Consider the following 24,483-nt stretch of genomic DNA (forward strand, 5'->3'; position numbering starts at 1 on the left):
GAGGAAGATTAGCCTCGCAGCTGCATTCAAAATGGATTGTAGTGGTGAGAGCCTATGTTTGGGAAGACTAGTTAGGAGACTATTACAATGATCAATGTGGGAGATAATGAGAGCATGAATTAGAGTTTTTGCTGTGTCTTGTGTAAGATATGGTCGTATTCTGGATATGTTTCTTAGATGTATGTAACATGATCTTGAGACAGATTGAATGTGGGGAACAAAGGACAGTTCAGAGTCAAGAATGACACCTAGGCAGCAAGCTTGTTGGGCAGGGATGATTGCTGAGTTCTCAACAGTGATAGAGATATCAGGTTGGTAACTAATATTGGCCGGTGGAAATATAATGAATTCTGTTTTGGAAATATTAAGTTTGAGGTGGCGAGATGTCATCCAAGATGAAATGGCAGAAAGGCATTCAGTGACACGGCCCAATACAGAAGGTGACAAATCTGGGGTGCATAGGTAGATTTGAGTATCATCCGCATACAGATGGTACTGAAATCTGAAAGAGTTGATTAGTTTGCCAAGAGATGTGGTATACTGTAGATAGAGAAAAGCAGAGGACCTAGGACTGAGCCTTGCGGTACTCCAACTGAGAGAGGTAGCGAATGAGAGGTGGAATCAGAGAAACGAACACTGAAGGAGCGATTAGATAGGTAGGAAGAGAACCAAGAAAGGACTGTGTCCTGAATACCTAGGGATTGTAGTGTTTGTATGAGAAGAGAGTTGTCAACAGTGTCAAAAGCAGCAGAGAGATCAAGGAGAATAAGTAGTGCGTAATGGCCTTTAGAATTAGCAGTGACCAAATCATTCACTACCTTAGTCAGTGCTGTCTCTGCGGAGTGTTCGGCACAAAATCCTGACTGAAGTGGGTCCAGTAGGCTGTGTGAGTTAAGAAAGTGTGTGAGGCGAGTGTAGGCAAGTCTCTCAAGTAGCTTGGAGGGGCATGGGAGCTGAGAGATGGGACAGTAGTTTGAGAGAGAGTTAGGGCCAGAGTTTTGTTTTTTCAGAATGGGAGTAATCACTGCATGCTTGTACAGAGAAGGCAAGATACCAGTAGACAGAGAGAGATTACACATTTTAGTTAAGGTTGGGATGAGCACAGCAGGCAAAGCTTTACTAATTTGTGAGGGTATAGAGGTCAAGGAGAGAGGTAGTAGAGTAGGCAGATGAAAAGAGTGCAGATACTTCATGTTCATTTGTAGGATCAAATGAAGAGAAGGTGTTAGAGGGTTCAGGCAGGGAATTGAGCAGGTCACTGACTGTGGAAGAGCATACTATTTCATTTCGGATCTTATCAATCTTGTCCTTGAAATAGGACACAAGATTTTGCTCACTGACAGTGGCTGGTGGGTTGGGTGAGGGAGGGACAAGAAGTGATTTAAATGTATTGAAAAGTCGCTTGGTGTTAGAGGCTTGAGCAGAGATGAAAGACTGGAAATATGTTTGTTTGGCAGTGTCCAGAGCATTACGATAACAATGGAACACGGTCTTATATGTGAGAAAGTCACTTGAACAACGAGATTTACCCCACTGGCGTTCTACTTTACGTGAGAGTTTTTGTAGGTGTCTAGTGTAGTTAGAGTGCCATGGTTGCCATCCAAGTCTACGTGGAGTGTGATGGGTAGCCGGAGCTACTTCATCAAGTGCTATTTCTAGAGTTTGTTTAAGGTGTGATACAGCAGTCTCAGGAGAGGTGAATGTAGAAATTGGTGAGAGCAGTGGTTGCAGTGAGGTAGATAGTTGTTGAAAATTAATAGCGTTAATATTTCTGCAGGTTAGAGGCGGCTTGGTAGACTTTAGGGACATTGAGTTTGAAGTAATGGAGGAAAGCACGCAGGTGATAAGGTTGTGATCTGAAAGAGGGAAAGGAGTGTTAGTGGGATCAGAAACAGAGCATAGTCTGGTGAATACAAGATCAAGGCAGTGGCCCTCCTGGTGAGTAGGGGCGTCAGTCCATTGGGAGAGTCCAAGAGAGGAGGTTAGAGAGAGTAGTTTAGAGGCATGGGGAGATTGTGGACTGTCAATAGAGATATTGAAATCACCCATAATGATGGTGGAGATGTCAGAGGATAAAAATTGAGGGAGCCAAGCAGAAAAATCTTCCAGAAACTTTCTGGGTTGCCGAGGTGGGCGATAGATAGCTGCAACACGCAGAGAGAAAGGGGTGAAAATACTAATAGAGTGTACTTCAAATGATGTAAATGCGAGTGAGGGAACAGGTGGTAAAATGATGTGAGTGTAAGATTTGGACAGTAATATTCCAACCCCACCTCCTTTACTGTTACCAGGCCTGGGGGTGTATGTGAAGTGGAGGCCACCGTGTGACAGTGCTGCAGGGGAGGCAGTGTCTGATTGTGTGAGCCATGTTTCTGTTATAGCTAGCATATTGAGTTTTTTTGCTATGAAAACGTCATGAATAGATGTTAATTTGTTGCAAACCGTGCATTCCATAATGCACATTTTAGTGACTTGGAGGGAGATGGGAGACATGTGATATTGATAAGGTTTGTTGGATGTATATTCCATTGTGAATCAGCTGAATGTGAGCGTGGTAAGTGGATGGGACCTGGATTTGGGAATATGTCACCAGCTGTCTGTTGATAGGTTGGAAAATGGGTGAGATAAGCAGAAGTACACTGTTAAGCTGGGTACACACTTGGTCAATCCTTGGGCAAAACGATTCCTGATGACCAGTTTGTCTGACATTGGACAAGTTAGTACCCACTGCTGACTGACCTACACACCCGATCCTGGAAGCCTGTCAGGTCTCCTGGTTTTTAAACGTACTTAAAAACTAGGAGACCGGACCAATGCGGAGACCGGAGCTGGCAACCCAGCACACTATTAGTGTGGCGATGTTGTGGGATCCAGAAGAATTCCGGCACCGTTCGCCACTGCTGTGGGAATAGGTGAAAGGCGAGAGGTGCCGTGGGGTATGGCAGCGGGGAGCAAGGTAGTGTGATTGGACATTGCTCCTTTGCATAGTTCAACAGTAGGGTGCATGCAGAATACCAGTTGTGTGGTTTCCCTTTTCAAAAAACATTTTTGAAACTCCAAGATGGCCGCAGCAAGCCAATTGTGGCTCACTACGTCATCACCCCACCCCTTTTACCAGCTAATATTAGTCAACGCGAGGAGGCGGGAGACAGTCCGACAGCAGAGGAGGTGTGATGAGCTCCTGAAGAGAGAAGACATCAGGGAAGTCGTGGATGGGTGGCGGCCTTGCAAAAGAATTTAAAGGCCACTGCCTTTCAGATGAATATAGCAGAGTTGTCCTGGGTGAGACAGTGGCCATGTAACAGAGCTTTATGTGTGCCGACCTGCAAATGAAGGTGCTGACTAATAAACTATTAAAACATTTAGTGTATTGCCTTTATTGCCCTTGTTGCTCCACCTGCTGGTACTTGTAGTTCTCCAAGTTCCAGCATGCAGGGGAGGCTTTCTAGAACCTGTAACCCTTACCCTTTATTAGGGGGTCCCTACTTCCCCAGGAATTCCCCCATGGGCTGACTAGTTAGGGGGATGAATGCTTCGGCCATGGGACCCATCAAGTGCATCCCCTGGCTTTGGCATTACCCTCCTGCTAGTGGAGCCTAGTGCTGGTTCTGAAAATACAGGTTACCCCTACTTGTTTTGTTCCCCATATTTTTAGAACCAGGGCCGTCTCCAAGAGCATGGTTCTGGTTCATTAAATATGAACCAGAACCGTGTTTTGTTCCCCATATTTTTTGAACCAGGACCAGTCCACCAGGACCAATAGTTTGACAATAAACCATTTGCTCCCAAACACTGGAAAATGTACAAAAAATGGTCATTCAGACAAATAGGTTAAATCAAATGGATTTGTTCAATTGTCATTTGCTCCCATGCATTATAAGATTTTTTGTTCCAACCAGCAAATTGATTGGTTGGGCAGATAATCTTAAGGTGTATGGCCAGGCCACCTTCAGTCACAGCATCTTCTAATGCATAGATATAATTAGCAAATTAACATCTGCCATATGTAACAGACCCATTTAGCTTGTTGTATACCACATAAAAGGGGCCCAAACCACTTGCAGCAATGTTACTGATATCAATATGGCAGAAGCAGGCTTTTTAGGTTTGATAAACATTTATCTAAGATACAGTACTTATCACCCCACCACCTGACTGAAAGGGTCCAGTAGGAAAGTGATAGCAAATGTTTGACAGTTTCTGTCAGTGTTTATTGGTTTTATTCCAGTCTATTTGTCTGTGGAGTTTATCATAAACTAGCAATCCAACAGAGTTTTAGACAGAATATAAAGAATGACTAAGGTATTTGTAGGCACACGCAGGGGGGAGTTTCCACTTGCCCGGAAACGCCCCTTCTCCACAGCCTGGAAAGGAGCCACTACATGCAGTATAAAAGGAGGAGTGGAGCTGCTACCAGGTCTGTTGTGTGTCTGTATCTGTGGATCTGAGGGCTCAATTATCGCACCAGAGAGAGAATCTAGTAAGTGGGTTACTGTTATTATTGGCCCTGCATATGTCTGAAGTACTGTATTACATAAACTGCACTTTGGGGCAGATTATAGCTTTTTACATGCTAATTATGCATTCTTCATGGAGTGGCATCAATCGCTCTTAAATCAGACATTTAGAAACCCCCCTCCAAACTTTGTGTGTTTGCCACACAGTGTCCCGCAGTGGGGGAGGGAGGATCAGTTGGTAAGTTCCTTGAACAGCATCTATTCATAGGAAACAGGTGGTACTGGGGGCACGCCAGCAGCTTACAGAGCACTGGGCATGCCCCCTCAATGATAAAAACGGGGACGTGGCTCGCAATCTCGCCACTCAAACAAAGCCACACCCTTTTTCCCCATAGGTCACGCTCCCTTGTAAGCCGTGCGAGGGAGTCCTGCATTGCCTGCTCCAGATGTTGGGAAGTATGAGTGTATAAAAACATTTTAGCCTTACCCTCATATAATATATATTTAGTGTGAACGTATTCTAATTTCTGTTCTTTTTTTCTGTTCTTATTCTAGGATTTGTTGTTACCAGTTGATAAAATTGACTTGAAATTATGTCTACACCTGAGTTCATTTCCAGAAGATCTCCCATTGTCTGCACTGGTGGATGTGTAGCATCAAGTCAGCCACTTGCCACATACGTCGGCCTAGGTATTCTATATCAATTACATGTACATATATTTTGGCCAAGTAAAAACCCTTGCTTATTTTGACCTCCAATCCAGTGGTTCCTAAACTGTGTCCCACAGGACACTTGTAGGCATACCTCCCAACATGACCCTCTCCAGGAGAGACAGAATGCTCTGCTCCTGGACTTCCCTCCTAATTCATGATTGCCATCATATGAGGTGAAACACCTTTCTTATTCATTAATCTGTTCAACCTAGGTGACTGCAATTTTAATTTAAGAGAAAAGTCCAGAGGCAGAGCATTCTGTCCCTCCTGGAGTGGGTCACGTTGGGAGATATGTTTGTAGGGGTGCCACAAGTCCAGGATCAAATCATATTTATGGTCAATGTAATTGACTGCCATCAGCACTAGTTTTGCCTATCATACTGTATATGTGAACAAACAGAAACGCTACCATGTCCACTGCCACAAAACTGTATGACAGTTAAGAACAATTTACTTAATTTTATTATTTAAGCTGAAGTTCTCAGTATGAAGCTTTTGGACTATGGGCGCTGTGAAAAAAAATGCTGATACTATAGGGCACTGTGGGAATCACTGCTACAAACCATTAATCTGAGAAACAGTGGTCTAAAGTAGTTCTTCTGAAGTGTATGTTTTCCATATATCCTTACTGGAGCACATGTGTATTCATTACTGACTGACACATTTTAAAAGATCCAAAGGTGGTTCTAATGATTTCACTTGCGATTCTCTGAGGAGTGTAAATAGTAGTTGTTTATCTGCACACTTAATATTTAAATAGATAGTTAAAACTTCACGCTTCACTTTAACTATAAAACACTTAGATATAAATATATCAGTGTATATATATCGGCTGTGTACTTATCAGAAAGAACTTGGGAGACTTCAACTATATAGATAAAAAACATACAATTTATTTTATACTATACACATATGAAACAACCAAAAAAATGCATACAATATTAAAAGCAATTGCTAAAATAACTAATTGGGACTGGTCCCTAAATTTCCCATACGTTTAATAAAGGATAGTTGGTATAATCCTTAAAATTTCCACAAATTCATGAATGATGAAACACTATGTACAGCTGTTACTAATGTGTCCTTATGAACCAATGTGAAACAAATATTGCTGTAACCTGTAGCTGCTTCACTGTATCCACAAATGAAAACAAATGTGCTTGGTATACTATAATGCCGGCGTCCCGGCTGTAGTTAAGCACAGTTCATATGGTGAGGGAGAAATGCTGGAATATTTACCCTCAGGTAGATGTGAGCTCTCGCCATTGTTTCTTTTCCGTTACTCTGTTCCCGGTGGTGAGGCTGTCACCGCCCCAAGAGGTATCAACGTCAGGGCACAGAATGCTCCGTATTAATGGAGCCACGGATCCCCGCAGTGCTCTCACACACCTTGGGCGTAGTATAAAATAAATTGTATGTTTTTTTTATCTATATAGTTGAAGTCTCCCAAGTTCTTTCTGATAAGCACACAGCCGATATATATACACTGATATATTTATTTCTGCTGCGGGGTGCACTGGGCTCCACAAGGATTGGACAATGGGGTGTATAATAGGATCTTGATCCGAGGCACCAACAGGCTCAAAGCTTTGACTGTTCCCAGAATGCACAGTGCCGCCTCCTATATCACCCCGCCTCCCAGCACAGGAGCTCCGTTTTGTAAGTTGGTGCTGCAGTAAGCACGCACTGAACAGAGGGGCTGCTCCAAGCAGCCCTAAGAAACAATATTCATTCTGGGAGTCCTGAATTGGGAAGCGGACTTTCTCAGTCGTTCCCCATATCTGATCTTTCACAGTGATCGGGCGGTTCTTAGGACTCTTCCCGGATATTTACCTAAGATGGTTTCTTCGTTTCACCGTAATCAGGAGATCGTGGTTCCGGCCTTTGTCTCTCCTGATTTGTCTTCCAAAGAGCGGTCTTTGGATGTGGTACAGGCTCTCTGTATCTATGTGAAGTTAACTGCTTCTGTCCGAAAATCTGATTCTCTCTTTGTTTTGTTTGGATTTCACAAACGTGGCTGGCCTGCTCACAAGCAGACCCTGGCCAGATGGATTACAATGATGATTGCACATGCTTATGTGAAGGCTGGTCTCTCTGCTCCTGGTCACATCAAGGCCCATTCTACTCGGTCTGTTGGACCTTCTTGGGCGGCCCAACGTGGTGCGACCCTTGAACAATTGTGCAAGGCGGCTACGTGGTCTTCCGGGAACATGTTCATAAGGTTCTATGCCTTCGATGCTGCCGCTTCCCAGGATGCTTCCTTTGGACGCCGGGTTCTTGTGCCCGCAACAGTGCGTCCCCTCCCATAAGGAACTGCTTTAGGACATCCCCATTGTCCAATCCTTGTGGAGCCCAGTGTACCCCGCAGCAGAAAACGAGTTTTATGGTAAGAACTTACCTTTGTTAAAACTCTTTCTGCGAGGTACACTGGGCTCCACAAGGTGCCCACCATGACTCACTTAGTCCGCTTCCCACCCTGACTCACTTAGCTTCTTTGGGTTGGTATGGCATTAGCCGCTGACACTTCTCTTGTCGTGAGAGTGTGGTGTATGTGGCTACTAACTGTTGTCGTCTCTTTTCCTTCTACTGCATTGGGCTGGTTAACTAAAAACTGAGCTCCTGTGCTGGGAGGCGGGGTGATATAGGAGGCAGCGCTGTGCATTCTGGGAACAGTCAAAGCTTTCAGCCTGTTGGTGCCTCGGATCAAGATCCTATTCTACACCCCATTGTCCAATCCTTGTGGAGCCCAGTGTAACTCGCAGAAAGAGTTTTAACAAAGTAAAGTTCTTACCATAAAACTCGTTATCTAAGTGTTTTATAGTTAAAGTGAAGCGCGATGTTTTAACTATCTATTTACCTTTGTTTTTTGCCAAGATACTCTAACCAAGTCTCAAAACATACGCGGCTGCATATTTATTATAAATTAACAAGCACCGGGAGGGTGGGGATGGCTTGCCACCGGAGAGAAAAATTCTCTCCTGTTTTCCATTTTTGTAACACTTAATATTTAGTCAAGTTACATACCTCCCAAATGTTCCGATTTTCGTGGGACAGTCCCATTTTTTGGGGACTGTCCTGCTGTCCCACCCGTGGGCCGCAGTGTCCCGCGGTTGGGGCGGCAGTTAGGAGACTCCTGGTACTCGCTGCTCTGCCTAGCAGAGCAGTGGTGAATTGACGCATGCGCACAGTGTCTATTCACTGTAGTCAGAGGGAGAGGGGGGCATGCCAGGATTTTTCCAGGATCAGACCCTTATTCACCCTGGATGCTACTAAGACACTCATCCACTCATTGGTCATCTCCAGATTAGATTACTCTCCAGATGTGAATGTTCTCTTATCTGGCCTCACAGACTCCTATCATTCTTCACTCCAGTTTATCCTCAATGCTGCTGCTCAGCTTATCTTCCTTTTCACACGTACTATGTCTGTCTCCCGTCTCCTAAAATCCCTACATTGGCTTCCCTTCAGAACCCAATTCAAGCCTCTCACACTCAATTACAATAACTTCATCCATTCCTCTACCTATCTACTCTATCTAATAATAATAATTTATAATAAAAAATGTTTTTTTCTTTCCTTCTACCCACTGGATATCTGCACTGTTATCCAGGGGCTGAATTACCAGGGAGAACCATGAGCTTACATAGAGAGTTCAACTGTCAAAGCAACCATTGTACAAGTCTTTTCATGGCAAATTGATAAATAAATCCCCTCCCCAGCTTGGCTTGCTCCCCTAGATTGGTGAATCTGGTGCTTATGGGGAGGCATGTAGAGAGTTTCTGCTGACTGGCCGCTCTGATTGTGGATTACTCACAATCAAAATGACCAGACAGCATTGTCTACTTGCCTCCCTGCCTGTAGCCAGACATTATTGTGAACATGTTGATTGGTGGATGGCTGGAGCAATTCACCAATCAGAGTGCAGCATACTCTACCTGCATCCCAGCCTGGAGTCAGACAGTTAAAGGCTATCAGCATGCTGAATGGTGAATGGCTGGAGCTATCCAACAATCAGAGTGCTGACAAACATTCACTGTATAGAAGTATGTGGAGAGACTACGCAGGACCACAGGAAGGGTAAGTTATGATTTTCTTTTTACCTTTACTCCCCTGAATACTTGTGATTGCACGGTGATTAGCATTGTAGTCCAATCTACTTCATTAGCTGTCTTTAAAAAAATGAACACAACAGATGATCTGACCCAGTAAAACACATTATATATATATATATATTAGAGATGTGCACCGGAAATTTTTCGGGTTTTGTGTTTTGGTTTTGGATTCGGTTCCACGGCTGTGTTTTGGATTCGGACGCGTTTTGCCAAAACCTCCCTGAAAATTTTTTGTCGGATTCGGGTGTGTTTTGGATTCGGGTGTTTTATTTCACAAAAAAAACTTTAAAAACAGCTTAAATCATAGAATTTGGGGGTCATTTTGATCCCATAGTATTATTAACCTCAATAACCATAATTTACACAAATTTTCAGTCTATTCTGAACACCTCACAATATTATTTTTAGTCCTAAAATTTGCACCGAGGTCGCTGGATGGCTAAGCTAAGCGACACAAGTGGCCGACACAAACACCTGGCCCATTTAGGAGTGGCACTGCAGTGTCAGACAGGATGGCACTTCAAAAAAATAGTCCCCAAACAGCACATGATGCAAAGAAAAAAAGAGGCGCAATGAGGTAGCTGTGTGACTAAGCTAATTGACCCAAGTGGCCGACACAAACACCTGGCCCATCTAGGAGTGGCACTGCAGTGTCAGACAAGATGGCACTTAAAAAAAATAGTCCCCAAACAGCACATGATGCAAAGAAAAAAAGAGGCGCAATGAGGTAGCTGTATGACTAAGCTAAGCGACCCAAGTGGCCGACACAAACACCTGGCCCATTTAGGAGTGGCACTGCAGTGTCAGACAGGATGGCACTTCAAAAAAATAGTCCCCAAACAGCACATGATGCAAAGAAAAAAAGAGGTGCAATGAAGTAGCTGTGTGACTAAGCTAAGCGACCCAAATGGCCGACACAAACACCTGGCCCATCTAGGAGTGGCACTGCTGTGTCAGACAGGATGGCAGATTTAAAAAATAGTCCCCAAACAGCACATGATGCAGAGAAAAAAAGAGGTGCAATGAGGTAGCTGTGTGACTAAGCTAAGCAACCCAAATGGCCGAAACAAACACCTGGCCCATCTAGGAGTGGCACTGCAGTGTCAGACAGGATGGCACTTCAAAAAAATAGTCCCCAAACAGCACATGATGCAAAGAAAAAAGAGGCGCAATGAGGTAGCTGTGTGACTAAGCTAAGTGACCCAAGTGGCCGACACAAACACCTGGCCCATCTAGGAGTGGCACTGCAGTGTCAGACAGGATGGCACTTCAAAAAAATAGTCCCCAAACAGCACATGATGCAAAGAAAAAAAGAGGCGCAATGAAGTAGCTGTGTGACTAAGCTAAGCGACCCAAGTGGCCGACACAAACACCTGGCCCATCTAGGAGTGGCACTGCAGTGTCAGACAGGATGGCAGATTTAAAAAATAGTCCCCAAACAGCACATGATGCAAAGAAAAAAAGAGGCGCAATGAGGTAGCTGTGTGACTAAGCTAAGCGACCCAAGTGGCCGACACAAACACCTGGCCCATCTAGGAGTGGCACTGCAGTGTCAGACAGGATGGCACTTCAAGAAAATAGTCCCCAAACAGCACATGATGCAAAGAAAAAAAGAGGTGCAATGAAGTAGCTGTGTGACTAAGCTAAGCGACCCAAGTGGCCGACACAAACACCTGGCTCATCTAGGAGTGGCACTGCAGTTTTCATCTAAGAGACTTCTTCAGGGGTAATTTACATGGTATCACAAAGAAGGAATCCTTCATAGATGAGGACATCAGTCCTCCATATACAGTATATCATAAAATATTTCTGTTTAAAGGTTGAATCAGATGGTTCTCCCGAACTGGTTACAGGGTAATGGAACAAATACTAATTGTGTTATAGAAATCCTCTTTAAAAGTACTTGACTCTTTACACTGAACCCGACTGCAAATTGAGATGTCACAGAAATTCACTCTGGATGAAATTCCTTATATTGAGCCTGCAGCAATCAGGAGCAGCACATGTAGCAAACAGGATCAGAATACCCGAAAATGAAATTAAAGCAATACTGTGTGTGTGTGTGTGTGTGTGTGTGTGTGTGTGTGTGTGTGTGTGTGTGTGTGTGTGTGTAACAATGGTCACATAAAGAACCAACGTTTCGGGGTCACGCCTTGACAAAGGGGTCTTAGGACCCCGAAACATTGGTTCTTTATGTGACCATTGTTATGCTTTTGACTTAATACACGTTCGATTATTTATACCGACGGAGTGCCGCTGCTTTCTTTCTTCCTATATATATATATATATATATATATATATATATATATATATATATATATATATATATATAGAGAGAGAGAAGACAACATTTTACATATTAAGGCTCTCTTCATATATAAGTCCTGATTGTACAACTTGGGGTGGAGTGTGTGGTTTTCCTGTTTATCTCTGAAGGGCCCCATACACTAGAGCGATAATGCCGGATTTCAGCCGATTTCAAGCATTCGTCCCTATATGTCGGATGAAATTGGGCATTTTTTAGGTGTTTCTGATCCAATCTGACGCGCAATCCCGTGAGCATCGGATCGGATCCTCCAGACTGAATGTTCTGCACATTCAATCAGGTCCGACCTGGGGGCATGGTTGGGATCTCCCAGGATCACCCAAAATACGTTGTATGCAAAAGGACAGCATACGATGTATCTTGGCCGATCCTGCCCTCCGGGAGGCTGCCGGGGTGATCGCCTGCGACATGTGTTCGCATAGGTGTATGGGGACCTTTAGTTATTATAGGTTACAGTAGACCCTTCACCCATAAACTGTGTTAGGGGTTGGGCATGAAATCCCAGCATTCACAATCCCAAATGTCAGTATGCCAATAGTGGTATCTCAATGGTCAAAATCCATACATATCCCAGTAAGTTTTTTAACCCTACCTCTGTTCCTAACCTGATCAACCCCCCCCCCCTCCAATCCCCCTACAGCCTAACCCTCACCATCTCACCCGGCAGCCCAACCTTATTCTCACCCACCCCTGCTGGAGGTAATCAGGTCAAATTTGGTGTGACACAGACTAGTGGTTATCTGAATGGAAATAGGGGCATAATAACGCCACATAAAGGAGAATGCACTGGAATAAATATAGAGATGGAACCTGCAATGCAGCATTGTGGTATCAGTGATCAAAGTTTATTCAGGTTAATGGTGCCCTGATTATTAAATGGTTTAGAGATTTGATGATTGCCAAGCAATTTTATCACATATCCTAGAGGCTTTGGCTACTGCTGTTACTGTATGTATCATCTTTTACTCTCTAATAATCAAAGGCCAGAATATACTTCAATAAGGTGTAGGGTGACATGCAAGTTTGCTTTACACATTTAAGAAATCTTCTGTTGTCTTTGCCATGGACAGATGTTTAGAATCAAATATTTTTGAATAAATCCTTATGATTATGGATATATGTTTTGTTTGGTTTCCCTGAATTCTACAGAAGAAGTAACATGGACAAGGACAATGCTTTTAAACGCTTACCTTTCATGTGTAGACATATACTGTACTATGGGGGTAAGGTTGATGCTAGATCCAAGTGTCCTAAGGGACCTTTTCCGTAAGGGGGAGGAGCCACGACACAAGGGGGAGGAGCTAGACCAGCGGGACAGTTGCTCTCACACCACCAACTATTACCTTTAGTAATTAGGTGGCGAGCGAAGCGGAGCGAGCCACCGAGCCCGAAGCGTGGCGAGCGAAGCGTGCCCGCGAGGGTACTTTTCGGGTACCCTGTTTGGCCATAGCTCCTCCCCCTGGTGACGTGTCTCCTCCCCCAGGTACGTCAGAAGGTCCCTTCTCCCACTCCGATATAGAATCAACCATGGGGGTAATTCCAAGTTGATCGCAGCAGGAATTTTGTTAGCAGTTGGGCAAAACCATGTGCACTGCAGGGGAGGCAGATATAACATGTGCAGAAAGAGTTATAATAAGTGTTAATAATAAGAATTTACTTACCGATAATTCTATTTCTCGGAATCCGTAGTGGATGCTGGGGTTCCTGAAAGGACCATGGGGAATAGCGGCTCCGCAGGAGACAGGGCACAAAAAGTAAAGCTTTAGGATCAGGTGGTGTGCACTGGCTCCTCCCCCCATGACCCTCCTCCAAGCCTCAGTTAGGATACTGTGCCCGGACGAGCGTACACAATAAGGAAGGATTTATGAATCCCGGGTAAGACTCATACCAGCCACACCAATCACACTGTACAACCTGTGATCTGAACCCAGTTAACAGTATGATAACAGCGGAGCCTCTGAAAGATGGCTCACAACAATAATAACCCGATTTTTGTAACTATGTACAAGTATTGCAGATAATCCGCACTTGGGATGGGCGCCCAGCATCCACTACGGACTCCGAGAAATAGAATTATCGGTAAGTAAATTCTTATTTTCTCTATCGTCCTAGTGGATGCTGGGGTTCCTGAAAGGACCATGGGGATTATACCAAAGCTCCCAAACGGGCGGGAGAGTGCGGATGACTCTGCAGCACCGAATGAGAGAACTCCAGGTCCTCCTTAGCCAGGTTATCAAATTTGTAGGATTTTACAAACGTGTTTGCCCCTGACTAAATAGCCGCTCGGCAAAGTTGTAAAGCCGAGACCCCTCGGGCAGCCGCCCAAGATGAGCCCACCTTCCTTGTGGAATGGGCATTTACATATTTTGGCTGTGGCAGGCCTGCCACAGAATGTGCAAGCTGAATTGTATTACACATCCAACTAGCAAAAGTCTGCTTAGAAGCAAGAGCACCCAGTTTGTTGGGTGCATACAGGATAACAGCAAGTCAGTTTTCCTGACTCCAGCCGTCCTGGAACCTATATTTTCAGGGCCCTGACCACATCTAGCAACTTGGAGTCCTCCAAGTCCCTAGTAGGCGCAAGACACCACAATAAGCTGGTTCAGGTGAAACACTGACACCACCTTAGGGAGAGAACTGGGGACGAGTCCGCAGCTCTGCCCTGTCCGAATGGACAAACAGATATGGGCTTTTTTGAGAAAAAAAACACCAATTTGACACTCGCCTGGTCCAGGCCAGGTCCAAGAGCATGTTCACTTTTCATGTGAGATGCTTCAAATCCACAGATTTGACTGGTTTTAAACCAATGTGTTTTGAGGAATCCCAGAACTACGTTGAGATCCCACAGTGCCACTGGAGGCACAAAAGGGGGTTGTATATGCAATACTCCCTTGACAAACTTCTGGACTTCAGGAACTGAAGCCAATTCTTTCTGGAAGAAAAATCGACAGGGCCGAAATTTGAACCTTAATGGACCCCAATTTGAGGCCCATAGACACTCCTGTTTGCAGGAAATGCAGGAATCGACCGAGTTGAAATTTCTTCGTGGGGCCTTCCTGGCCTCACACCACGCAACATATTTTCGCCACATGTGGTGATAATGTTGTGCGGTCACCTCCTTTCTGGCTTTGACCAGGGTAGGAATGACCTCTTCCTGAATGCCTTTTCCCTTAGGATCCGGCGTTCCACCGCCATGCCGTCAAACGCAGCTGCGGTAAGTCTTGGAACAGACATGGTACTTGCTGAAACAAGTCCCTTCTTAGCGGCAGAGGCCATAAGTCCTCTGTGAGCATCTCTTGAAGTTCCGGGTACCAAGTCCTTCTTGGCCAATCCGGAGCCATGAGTATAGTTCTTACTCCTCTACGTCTTATAATTCTCAGTACCTTAGGTATGAAAAGCAGAGGATGGAAAACATACACCGACTGGTACACCCACGGTGTTACCAGAACGTCCACAGCTATTGCCTGAGGGTCTCTTAACCTGGCGCAATACCTGTCCCGTTTTTTGTTCAGACGGGACGCCATCATGTCCACCTTTGGTAATTCCCAACGGTTTACAATCATGTGGAAAACTTCCCCATGAAGTTCCCACTCTGCCGGGTGGAGGTCGTGCCTACTGAGGAAGTCTGCTTCCCAGTTTCCATTCCCGGAATGAAACACTGCTGACAGTGCTATCACATGATTTTCTGCCCAGCGAAAAGTCCTTGCAGTTTTTGCCACTGCCCTCCTGCTTCTTGTGCCGCCCTGTCTATTTACGTGGGCGACTGCCGTGATGTTTTATCCCACTGGATCAATACCGGCTGACCTTGAAGCAGAGGTCTTGCTAAGCTTAGAGCATTATAAATTTACCCTTAGCTATATTTATGTGGAGAAAAGTCTCCAGACTTGATCACACTCCCTGGAAATTTTTTCCTTGTGTGACTGCTCCCCAGCCTCTCGGGCTGGCCTCCGTGGTCACCAACATCCAAAACTGAATGCCGAATCTGCGGCCCTCTAGAAGATGAGCACTCTGTAACCACCACAGGAGAGACACCCTTGTCCTTGGATATAGGGTTATCCGCTGATGCATCTGAAGATGCGATCCGGACCATTTGTCCAGCAGATCCCACTGAAAAGTTCTTGCATGAAATCTGCCGACTGGAATTGCTTCGAAGGAAGTCACCATTTTTTTACCATGGCCCTTGTGCAATGATGCACTGATTTTAGGAGGTTCCTGACTAGCTCGGATAACTCCCTGGCTTTCTCTTCCGGGAGAAACACCTTTTTCTGGACTGTGTCCAGAATCATCCCTAAGCACAGGAGACTTGTTGTCGGGATCAGCTGCGATTTTGGAATATTTAGAATCCACCCCTGCTGTTGTAACAGTATCCGAGATAGTGCTACTCCGACCTCCAACTGTTCCCTGGACTTTGCCCTTATCAGGAGATCGTCCAAGTAAGGGATAATTAAGACGCCTTTTCTTCGAAGAAGAACCATCATTTCGGCCATTACCTTGGAAAAGACCCGGGGTGCCGTGGACAATCCAAACGGCAGCGTCTGAAACTGATAGTGATAGTTCTGTACCACGAACCTGAGGTACCCTTAGTGATAAGGGCAAATTTGGGACATGGAGGTAAGCATCCCTGATGTCTCGGGACACCATATAGTCCCCTTCTTCCCGGTTCGTTATCACTGCTCTGAGTGACTCCATCTTGATTTGAACCTTTGTAAGTGTTCAAATTTTTTTAGATTTAGAATAGGTCTCACCTAGCCTTCTGGCTTCAGTACCACAATATAGTGTGGAATAATACCCCTTTTCTTGTTGTAGGAGGGGTAATTTAATTATCACCTGCTGGGAATACAGCTCGTGAATTGTTTCCCATACTGCCTCCTTGTCGGAGGGAGACCTTGGTAAAGCAGACTTCAGGAGCCTGCGCAGGGGAAACGTCTCGACATTCCAATCTGTACCCCTGGGATACTACTTGTAGGATCCAGGGGTCCTGTACGGTCTCAGCGTCATGCTGAGAGCTTGTCAGAAGCGGTGGAACGCTTCTGTTCCTGGGAATGGGCTGCCTGCTGCAGTCTTCTTCCCTTTCCTCTATCCCTGGGCAGATATGACTCTTATAGGGACGAAAGGACTGAAGCTGAAAAGACGGTGTCTTTTTCTGCAGAGATGTGACTTAGGGTAAAAAACGGTGGATTTTCCAGCAGTTGCCGTGGCCACCAGGTCCGATGGACCGACCCCAAATAACTCCTCTTCCTTTATACGGCAATACACCTTTGTGCCGTTTGGAATCTGCATCACCTGACCACTGTCGTGTCCATAAACATCTTCTGGCAGATATGGACATCGCACTTACTCTTGATGCCAGAGTGCAAATATCCCTCTGTGCATCTCGCATATATAGAAATGCATCCTTTAAATGCTCTATAGTCAATAAAATACTGTCCCTGTCAAGGGTATCAATATTTTTAGTCAGGGAATCCGACCAAGCCACCCCAGCTCTGCACATCCAGGCTGAGGCGATCGCTGGTCGCAGTATAACACCAGTATGTGTGTATATACTTTTTATGATATTTTCCAGCCTCCTGTCAGCTGGCTCCTTGAGGACGGCCCTATCTATAGACGGTACCGCCACTTGTTCTGATAAGCGTGTGAGCGCCTTATCCACCCTAAGGGGTGTTTCCCAACGCGCCCTAACTTCTGGCGGGAAAGGGTATACCGCCCATATTTTCTATCGGGGGGAACCCACGCATCATCACACACTTCATTTAATTTATCTGATTCAGGAAAAACTACGGTAGTTTTTTCACATCCCACATAATACCCTCTTTTGTGGTACTTGTAGTATCAGAAATATGTAACACCTCCTTCATTGCCCTTAACGTGTTGCCCTAATAAGGAATACGTTTGTTTATTCACCGTCGACACTGGATTCAGTGTCCCTGTCTGTGTCTGTGTCGACCGACTAAAGTAAACGGGCGTTTTAAAACCCCTGACAGTGTTTTTGAGACGTCTGGACCGGTACTAATTGTTTGTCGGCCGTCTCATGTCGTCAACCGACCTTGCCGCGTGTTGACATTATCACGTAATTCCCTAAATAAGCCATCCATTCCGGTGTCGACTCTCTAGAGAGTGACATCACCATTACAGGCAATTGCTCCGCCTCCTCACCAACATCGTCCTCATACATGTCGACACACACGTACCGACACACAGCACACACACAGGGAATGCTCTGATAGAGGACAGGACCTACTAGCCCTTTGGAGAGACAGAGGGAGAGTTTGCCAGCACACACCAAAAACGCTATAATTATATAGGGACAACCTTATATAAGTGTTTTCCCTTATAGCATCTTTTTTATATATTTCTAACGCCAAATTAGTGCCCCCCCTCTCTGTTTTAACCCTGTTTCTGTAGTGCAGTGCAGGGGAGAGCCTGGGAGCCTTCCCTCCAGCCTTTCTGTGAGGGAAAATGGCGCTGTGTGCTGAGGAGATAGGCCCCGCCCCTTTTTCGGCGGCCTCGTCTCCCGCTCTTAACGGATTCTGGCAGGGGTTAAATATCTCCATATAGCCCCCGGAGGCTATATGTGAGGTATTTTTAGCCAAAAATAGGTTTTCATTGCCTCCCAGGGCGCCCCCCTTCCAGCGCCCTGCACCCTCAGTGACTGCCGTGTGAAGTGTGCTGAGAGGAAATGGCGCACAGCTGCAGTGCTGTGCGCTACCTTAAGAAGACAGAGGAGTCTTCATGCCGCCGATTCTGGACCTTCTTCTTGTTTCAGCATCTGCAAGGGGGCCGGCGGCGAGGCTCCGGTGACCATCCAGGCTGTACCTGTGATCGTCCCTCTGGAGCTAATGTCCAGTAGCCAAAGAAGCCAATCCATCCTGCACGCAGGTGAGTTCACTTCTTCTCCCCTAAGTCCCTCGTTGCAGTGATCCTGTTGCCAGCAGGACTCACTGTAAAATAAAAAACCTAAGCTAAACTTTTCTAAGCAGTTCTTTAGGAGAGCCACCTAGATTGCACCCTTCTCGGCCGGGCACAAAAATCTAACTGAGGCTTGGAGGAGGGTCATATGGGGAGGAGCCAGTGCACACCACCTGATCCTAAAGCTTTACTTTTTGTGCCCTGTCTCCTGCGGAGCCGCTATTCCCCATGGTCCTTTCAGGAACCCCAGCATCCACTAGGACGATAGAGAAAAAGTGTTAGGGTGTGCCGACCTGAAGCAGCCCAGCCATACCGACACAGGGGCCACCGCACCCCACACCCACCCCATAAATAATTACAAATATATCTGGGTTAAATTCCCAGTGTAAGGCCACATGGTAATGGCACCTACAGCATCTGAGAGCCAGCTTACCTGGGGATACCCCTGGCTTCCCCTATGGCACTTCTGGAGTCAGCAATCCCTCCTAATGCTGACCCATTTATGCCTCTCTATATACAATACACAAAGTGGAAAGCTGCTCAATCAGATTGTAATGTCACTCAGGTGCTAAAAGGGGAGGGGTAATTCTGTGTAGGAAAAAAACTGTGTTCCCTAATGTACACCGAGTGAATAATATTACTACATAATAATAGTCAGATAATACGGAGATCTTAGTTGCGTATATCTGCAGATATAGGGTTAAGCCCCCAGGCCGATCGACAAGGCTTCTCCGTCACTGGGGGTCCCTAATACTAGGTATGGGCCTGGGGTGCAGGACCCCACGATGTCGGCACAGGTCGGCCACCCCAGGTCAGCACACAGGTGAGAATTAATAGGGGTTAATAAGAAGCACAGAAGTGCTATGTAAGTGGTGTGATTAAAATAATATATACAAAGTGCTAGGAAAAATAATAAGTGTTAATAAAGTGTTAGGGTGTGCCGACCTGAAGCAGCCCAGCCATACCGACACAGGGGCCACCGCACCCCACACCCACCCCATAAATAATTACAAATATATCTGGGTTAAATTCCCAGTGTAAGGCCACGTGGTAATGGCACCTACAGCATCTGAGAGCCAGCTTACCTGGGGATACCCCTGGCTTCCCCTGTGGCACTTCTGGAGTCAGCAATCCCTCCTAATGCTGACCCATTTATGCCTCTCTATATACAATACACAAAGTGGAAAGCTGCTCAATCAGATTGTAATGTCACTCAGGTGCTAAAAGGGGAGGGGTAATTCTGTGTAGGAAAAAAACTGTGTTCCCTAATGCACACCGAGTGAATAATATTACTACATAATAATAGTCAGATAATACGGAGATCTTAGTTGCGTATATCTGCAGATATAGGGTTAAGCCCCCAGGCCGATCGACAAGGCTTCTCCGTCACTGGGGGTCCCTAATACTAGGTATGGGCCTGGGGTGCAGGACCCCACGATGTCGGCACAGGTCGGCCACCCCAGGTCAGCACACAGGTGAGAATTAATAGGGGTTAATAAGAAGCACAGAAGTGCTATGTAAGTGGTGTGATTAAAATATATATATAAAAAGTGCTAGGAAAAATAATAAGTGTTAATAAAGTGTTAGGGTGTGCCGACCTGAAGCAGCCCAGCCATACCGACACAGGGGCCACCGCACCCCACACCCACCCCATAAATAATTACAAATATATCTGGGTTAAATTCCCAGTGTAAGGCCACATGGTAATGGCACCTACAGCATCTGAGAGCCAGCTTACCTGGGGATACCCCTGGCTTCCCCTATGGCACTTCTAGAGTCAGCAATCCCTCCTAATGCTGACCCATTTATGCCTCTCTATATACAATACACAAAGTGGAAAGCTGCTCAATCAGATTGTAATGTCACTCAGGTGCTAAAAGGGGAGGGGTAATTCTGTGTAGGAAAAAAACTGTGTTCCCTAATGCACACCGAGTGAATAATATTACTACATAATAATAGTCAGATAATACGGAGATCTTAGTTGCGTATATCTGCAGATATAGGGTTAAGCCCCAGGCCGATCGACAAGGCTTCTCCGTCACTGGGGGTCCCTAATACTAGGTATGGGCCTGGGGTGCAGGACCCCACAATTTCGGCACAGGTCGGCCACCCCAGGTCAGCACACAGGTGAGAATGGGTCAGCATTAGGAGGGATTGCTGACTCCAGAAGTGCCATAGGGGAAGCCAGGCTCTCAGATGCTGTAGGTGCCATTACCATGTGGCCTTACACTGGGAATTTAACCCAGATATATTTGTAATTATTTATGGGGTGGGTGTGGGGTGCGGTGGCCCCTGTGTCGGTATGGCTGGGCTGCTTCAGGTCGGCACACCCTAACACTTTATTAACACTTATTATTTTTCCTAGCACTTTGTATATATTATTTTAATCACACCACTTACATAGCACTTCTGTGCTTCTTATTAACCCCTATTAATTCTCACCTGTGTGCTGACCTGGGGTGGCCGACCTGTGCCGACATCGTGGGGTCCTGCACCCCAGGCCCATACCTAGTATTAGGGACCCCCAGTGACGGAGAAGCCTTGTCGATCGGCCTGGGGGCTTAACCCTATATCTGCAGATATAAGCAACTAAGATCTCCGTATTATCTGACTATTATTATGTAGTAATATTATTCACTCGGTGTGCATTAGGGAACACAGTTTTTTTCCTTATTGTTTATGTGTAATAATTTCTGCATTGTACCTGTGACTGTGTGTGCCTATAGCTGCTGTGTGGATTCTGTTCTGTGTATCACACGTATTGCTATCACTATATTCTGTAACCTGGGGGACATTTCAAATATAGTGTTCCACAGGATATACTGGTTTGTATTTTTCACTGTGTATTTCAGTCACCTCACACCGCTTAAATCCTCTGTTTTGTGCTTTGCATTTGCTATCACATAACCCAGGGTTTTTTGTTTTTTTCTCTGACGTCCTAGTAGATGCTGGGAACTCCGTAAGGACCATGGGGAATAGACGGGCTCCGCAGGAGACTGGGCACTCTTAAAAGAAAGATTAGGTACTATATCTGGTGTGCACTGGCTCCTCCCTCTATGCCCCTCCTCCAGACCTCAGTTAGAATCTGTGCCCGGCCAGAGCTGGATGCACTTAGTGGGCTCTCCTGAGCTCACTAGAAAAGAAAGTATTTGTTAGGTTTTTTATTTTCAGTGAGATCTGCTGGCAACAGACTCACTGCTACGAGGGACTGAGGGGAGAGAAGCAAACCTACCTGCTTGCAGCTAGCTTGTGCTTCTAAGGCTACTGGACACCATTAGCTCCAGAGGGATCGAACACAGGGCCCGACCTCGATCGTCCGTTCCCGGAGCCGCGCCGCCGTCCCCCTTGCAGAGCCAGAAGACGTAAGATAAAGATGAAAAACGGCGGCTGAAGACTCCTGTCTTCATTAAGGTAGCGCACAGCACTGCAGCTATGCGCCATTGCTCCCATAGCACACCACACACTCCGGTCACTGTTGGGTGCAGGGCGCTGGGGGGGGGGGGGGGGGCGCCCTGGGCAGCAATTAGTTTACCTTTTGGCACAAATAGCACATAATACAGTGTATAACACTGTATATGTGCAAAAAACCCCGCCATTAACATTCTAAAAAGCAGGAGAAGCCCGCCGCTGAAGGGGCGGGGCTATCTTCCTCAGCCAAGCCAGCGCCATTTTCTCTTCACAGCTCCGCTGGAAGGACGCTCCCCAGGCTCTCCCCTGCAGTATCCAGTACAACAAGGGTAAAAAAGAGAGGGGGGGCACATAAATTTAGGCGCAAATTGGTCTTAATAAGCAGCTATTGGGAAAAATCACCCAGTATAGTGAAAATCCCTGTGTTATATAGCGCTGTGGTGTGTGCTGGCATACTCTCTCTCTGTCTCCCCAAAGGACTTTGTGGGGTCCTGTCTTCAGTCAGAGCATTCGCTGTGTGTGTGCGGTGTGTCGGTACGGCTGTGTCGACATGTTTGATGTGGAGGCGGAGCAGGAGCCGACACCGGAGTGGATGGATATGTGGAAGGTATTAACCGACAGTGTCAACTCTTTACATAAAAGGTTTGATGACGTAACAGCTTTGGGACAGCCGGCATCTCAGCCCGCGCCTGCCCAGGCGTCTCAGAGGCCATCAGGGGCTCAAAAACGCCCGCTAGCTCAGATGGCAGACACATATGTCGACACGGAGTCTGACTCCAGTGTAGACGAGGATGAGACAAATGTACAGTCCACAAGGGCCATCCGATGCATGATTACGGCAATGAAAAATGTGTTGCACATTTCTGACATTAACCCGGTTACCACTAAAAAGGGTATTATGTTTGGGGAGAAAAAGCAGCCAGTGACTTTTCCCCCATCTGATGAATTAAATGAATTGTGTGAAGAAGCGTGGTGTTCCCCTGATAAGAAACTAGTGATTTCTAAGAGGTTACTGATGGCGTACCCTTTCCCGCCAACGGATAGGTTACGCTGGGAGACATCCCCTAGGGTGGACAAGGCGCTCACACGATTATCTAAAAGGGTGGCACTGCCGTCTCAGGATACGGCCGCCCTAAAGGAGCCTGCAGATAGAAAGCAGGAGGCTATCCTGAAGTCTGTATATACACACTCAGGTACTATACTGAGACCTGCTATTGCTTCAGCATGGATGTGTAGTGCTGCAGCAGCATGGTCTGATACCCTGTCAGACAACATTGATACCCTCGACAGGGATGCTATTTTGCTAACCATAGAGCATATAAAGGACATTGTCTTGTATATGAGGGATGCACAGAGGGACATTTGCCGGCTGGCATCTAGAATTAATGCAATGTCCATTTCTGCCAGGAGAGTATTATGGACTCGGCAGTGGACAGGTGATGCTGATTCTAAAAGGCACATGGAGGTTTTACCTTATAAGGGTGAGGAATTGTTTGGGGACGGTCTCTTGGACCTCGTATCTACAGCAACAGCTGGGAAGTCGACTTTTTTACCTCAGGTTTCCTCACAGCCTAAGAAAGCACCATATTATCAAGTACAGTCCTTTCGGCCTCAAAGGCAAGCGGGTCAGAGGCGCATCCTTTCTGCCCAGAGGCAGGGGTAGAGGGAAAAAGCTGCACCAGACAGCCAGTTCCCAGGAACAAAAATCCTCCCCTGCTTCCACTAAGTCCACCGCATGACGCTGGGGCTCCACAGGTGGGGCCAGGCGCAGTGGGGGCGCGTCTCCGGAACTTCATCGACCAGTGGGTTCGCTCACAGGTGGATCTCTGGGTTCTACAAGTGGTATCTCAGGGATACATGCTGGAGTTCGAGGCGACTCCCCCTCGCCGTTACATCAAATCAGCCTTGCCAGCGGCTCCCAGGGAAAGGGAGGTAGTGCTGGCGGCTATTCACAAGCTGTACCTTCAGCAGGTGATAATCAAGGTTCTCCTCCTTCAACAGGGACGGGGTTACTATTCCACAATGTTTGTGGTACCGAAACCAGACGGTTCGGTGAGACCCATTCTAAATTTGAAATCCTTGAACACTTATGTAAGGAAGTTCAAGTTCAAAATGGAATCGCTCAGGGCGGTTATTGCAAGCCTGGAATAGGGGGATTTTATGGTGTCACTGGACATCAAGGACACTTATCTGCATGTCCCCATTTACCCACCTCACCAGGAGTACCTCAGGTTTGTGGTACAGGACTGTCATTACCAATTCCAGACGTTGCCGTTTGGTCTGTCCACGGCACCGAGGGTATTTACCAAGGTAATGGCCGAAATGATGATACTCCTTCGGAAGAAGGGAGTTATAATTATCCCGTACTTGGACGATCTCCTTATAAAGGCGAGGTCCAAGGAGCAGTTGTTAGTCAACGTAGCACTATCTCGGGAAGTGCTGCAACAGCACGGCTGGATTCTGAATATCCCAAAGTCGCAGCTGATTCCTGCGAGGCGTCTGCTCTTCCTGGGCATGATTCTGGACACAGAACAGAAGAAGGTGTTTCTCCCGGTGGAGA

The 24,483-nt window shown here is 46.2% G+C and overlaps 1 protein-coding gene across 4 annotated transcripts in view; it reads left to right on the forward strand.

The window, feature by feature from the left end:
* LOC134909252 (glutathione hydrolase-like YwrD proenzyme) overlaps positions 1–24,483 on the forward strand; it is a 227,331-nt gene that overhangs the window by 12,368 nt on the left and 190,480 nt on the right. For 3 of the 4 annotated variants that reach the window (XM_063915949.1, XM_063915950.1, XM_063915947.1), the window contains exon 2: positions 5,013–5,147. In XM_063915949.1, the coding sequence (XP_063772019.1) occupies positions 5,051–5,147 (97 nt within the window). In that variant the 5' untranslated portion in view covers positions 5,013–5,050. Of the gene's footprint in view, positions 1–4,406; positions 4,481–5,012; positions 5,148–24,483 lie in introns of those variants that run through there. The other variant, XM_063915948.1, reaches the window with a different exon arrangement.

This window comes from Pseudophryne corroboree, chromosome 4 (genome assembly GCF_028390025.1).
Source record: "Pseudophryne corroboree isolate aPseCor3 chromosome 4, aPseCor3.hap2, whole genome shotgun sequence".
Taxonomy (NCBI): domain Eukaryota; kingdom Metazoa; phylum Chordata; class Amphibia; order Anura; family Myobatrachidae; genus Pseudophryne; species Pseudophryne corroboree.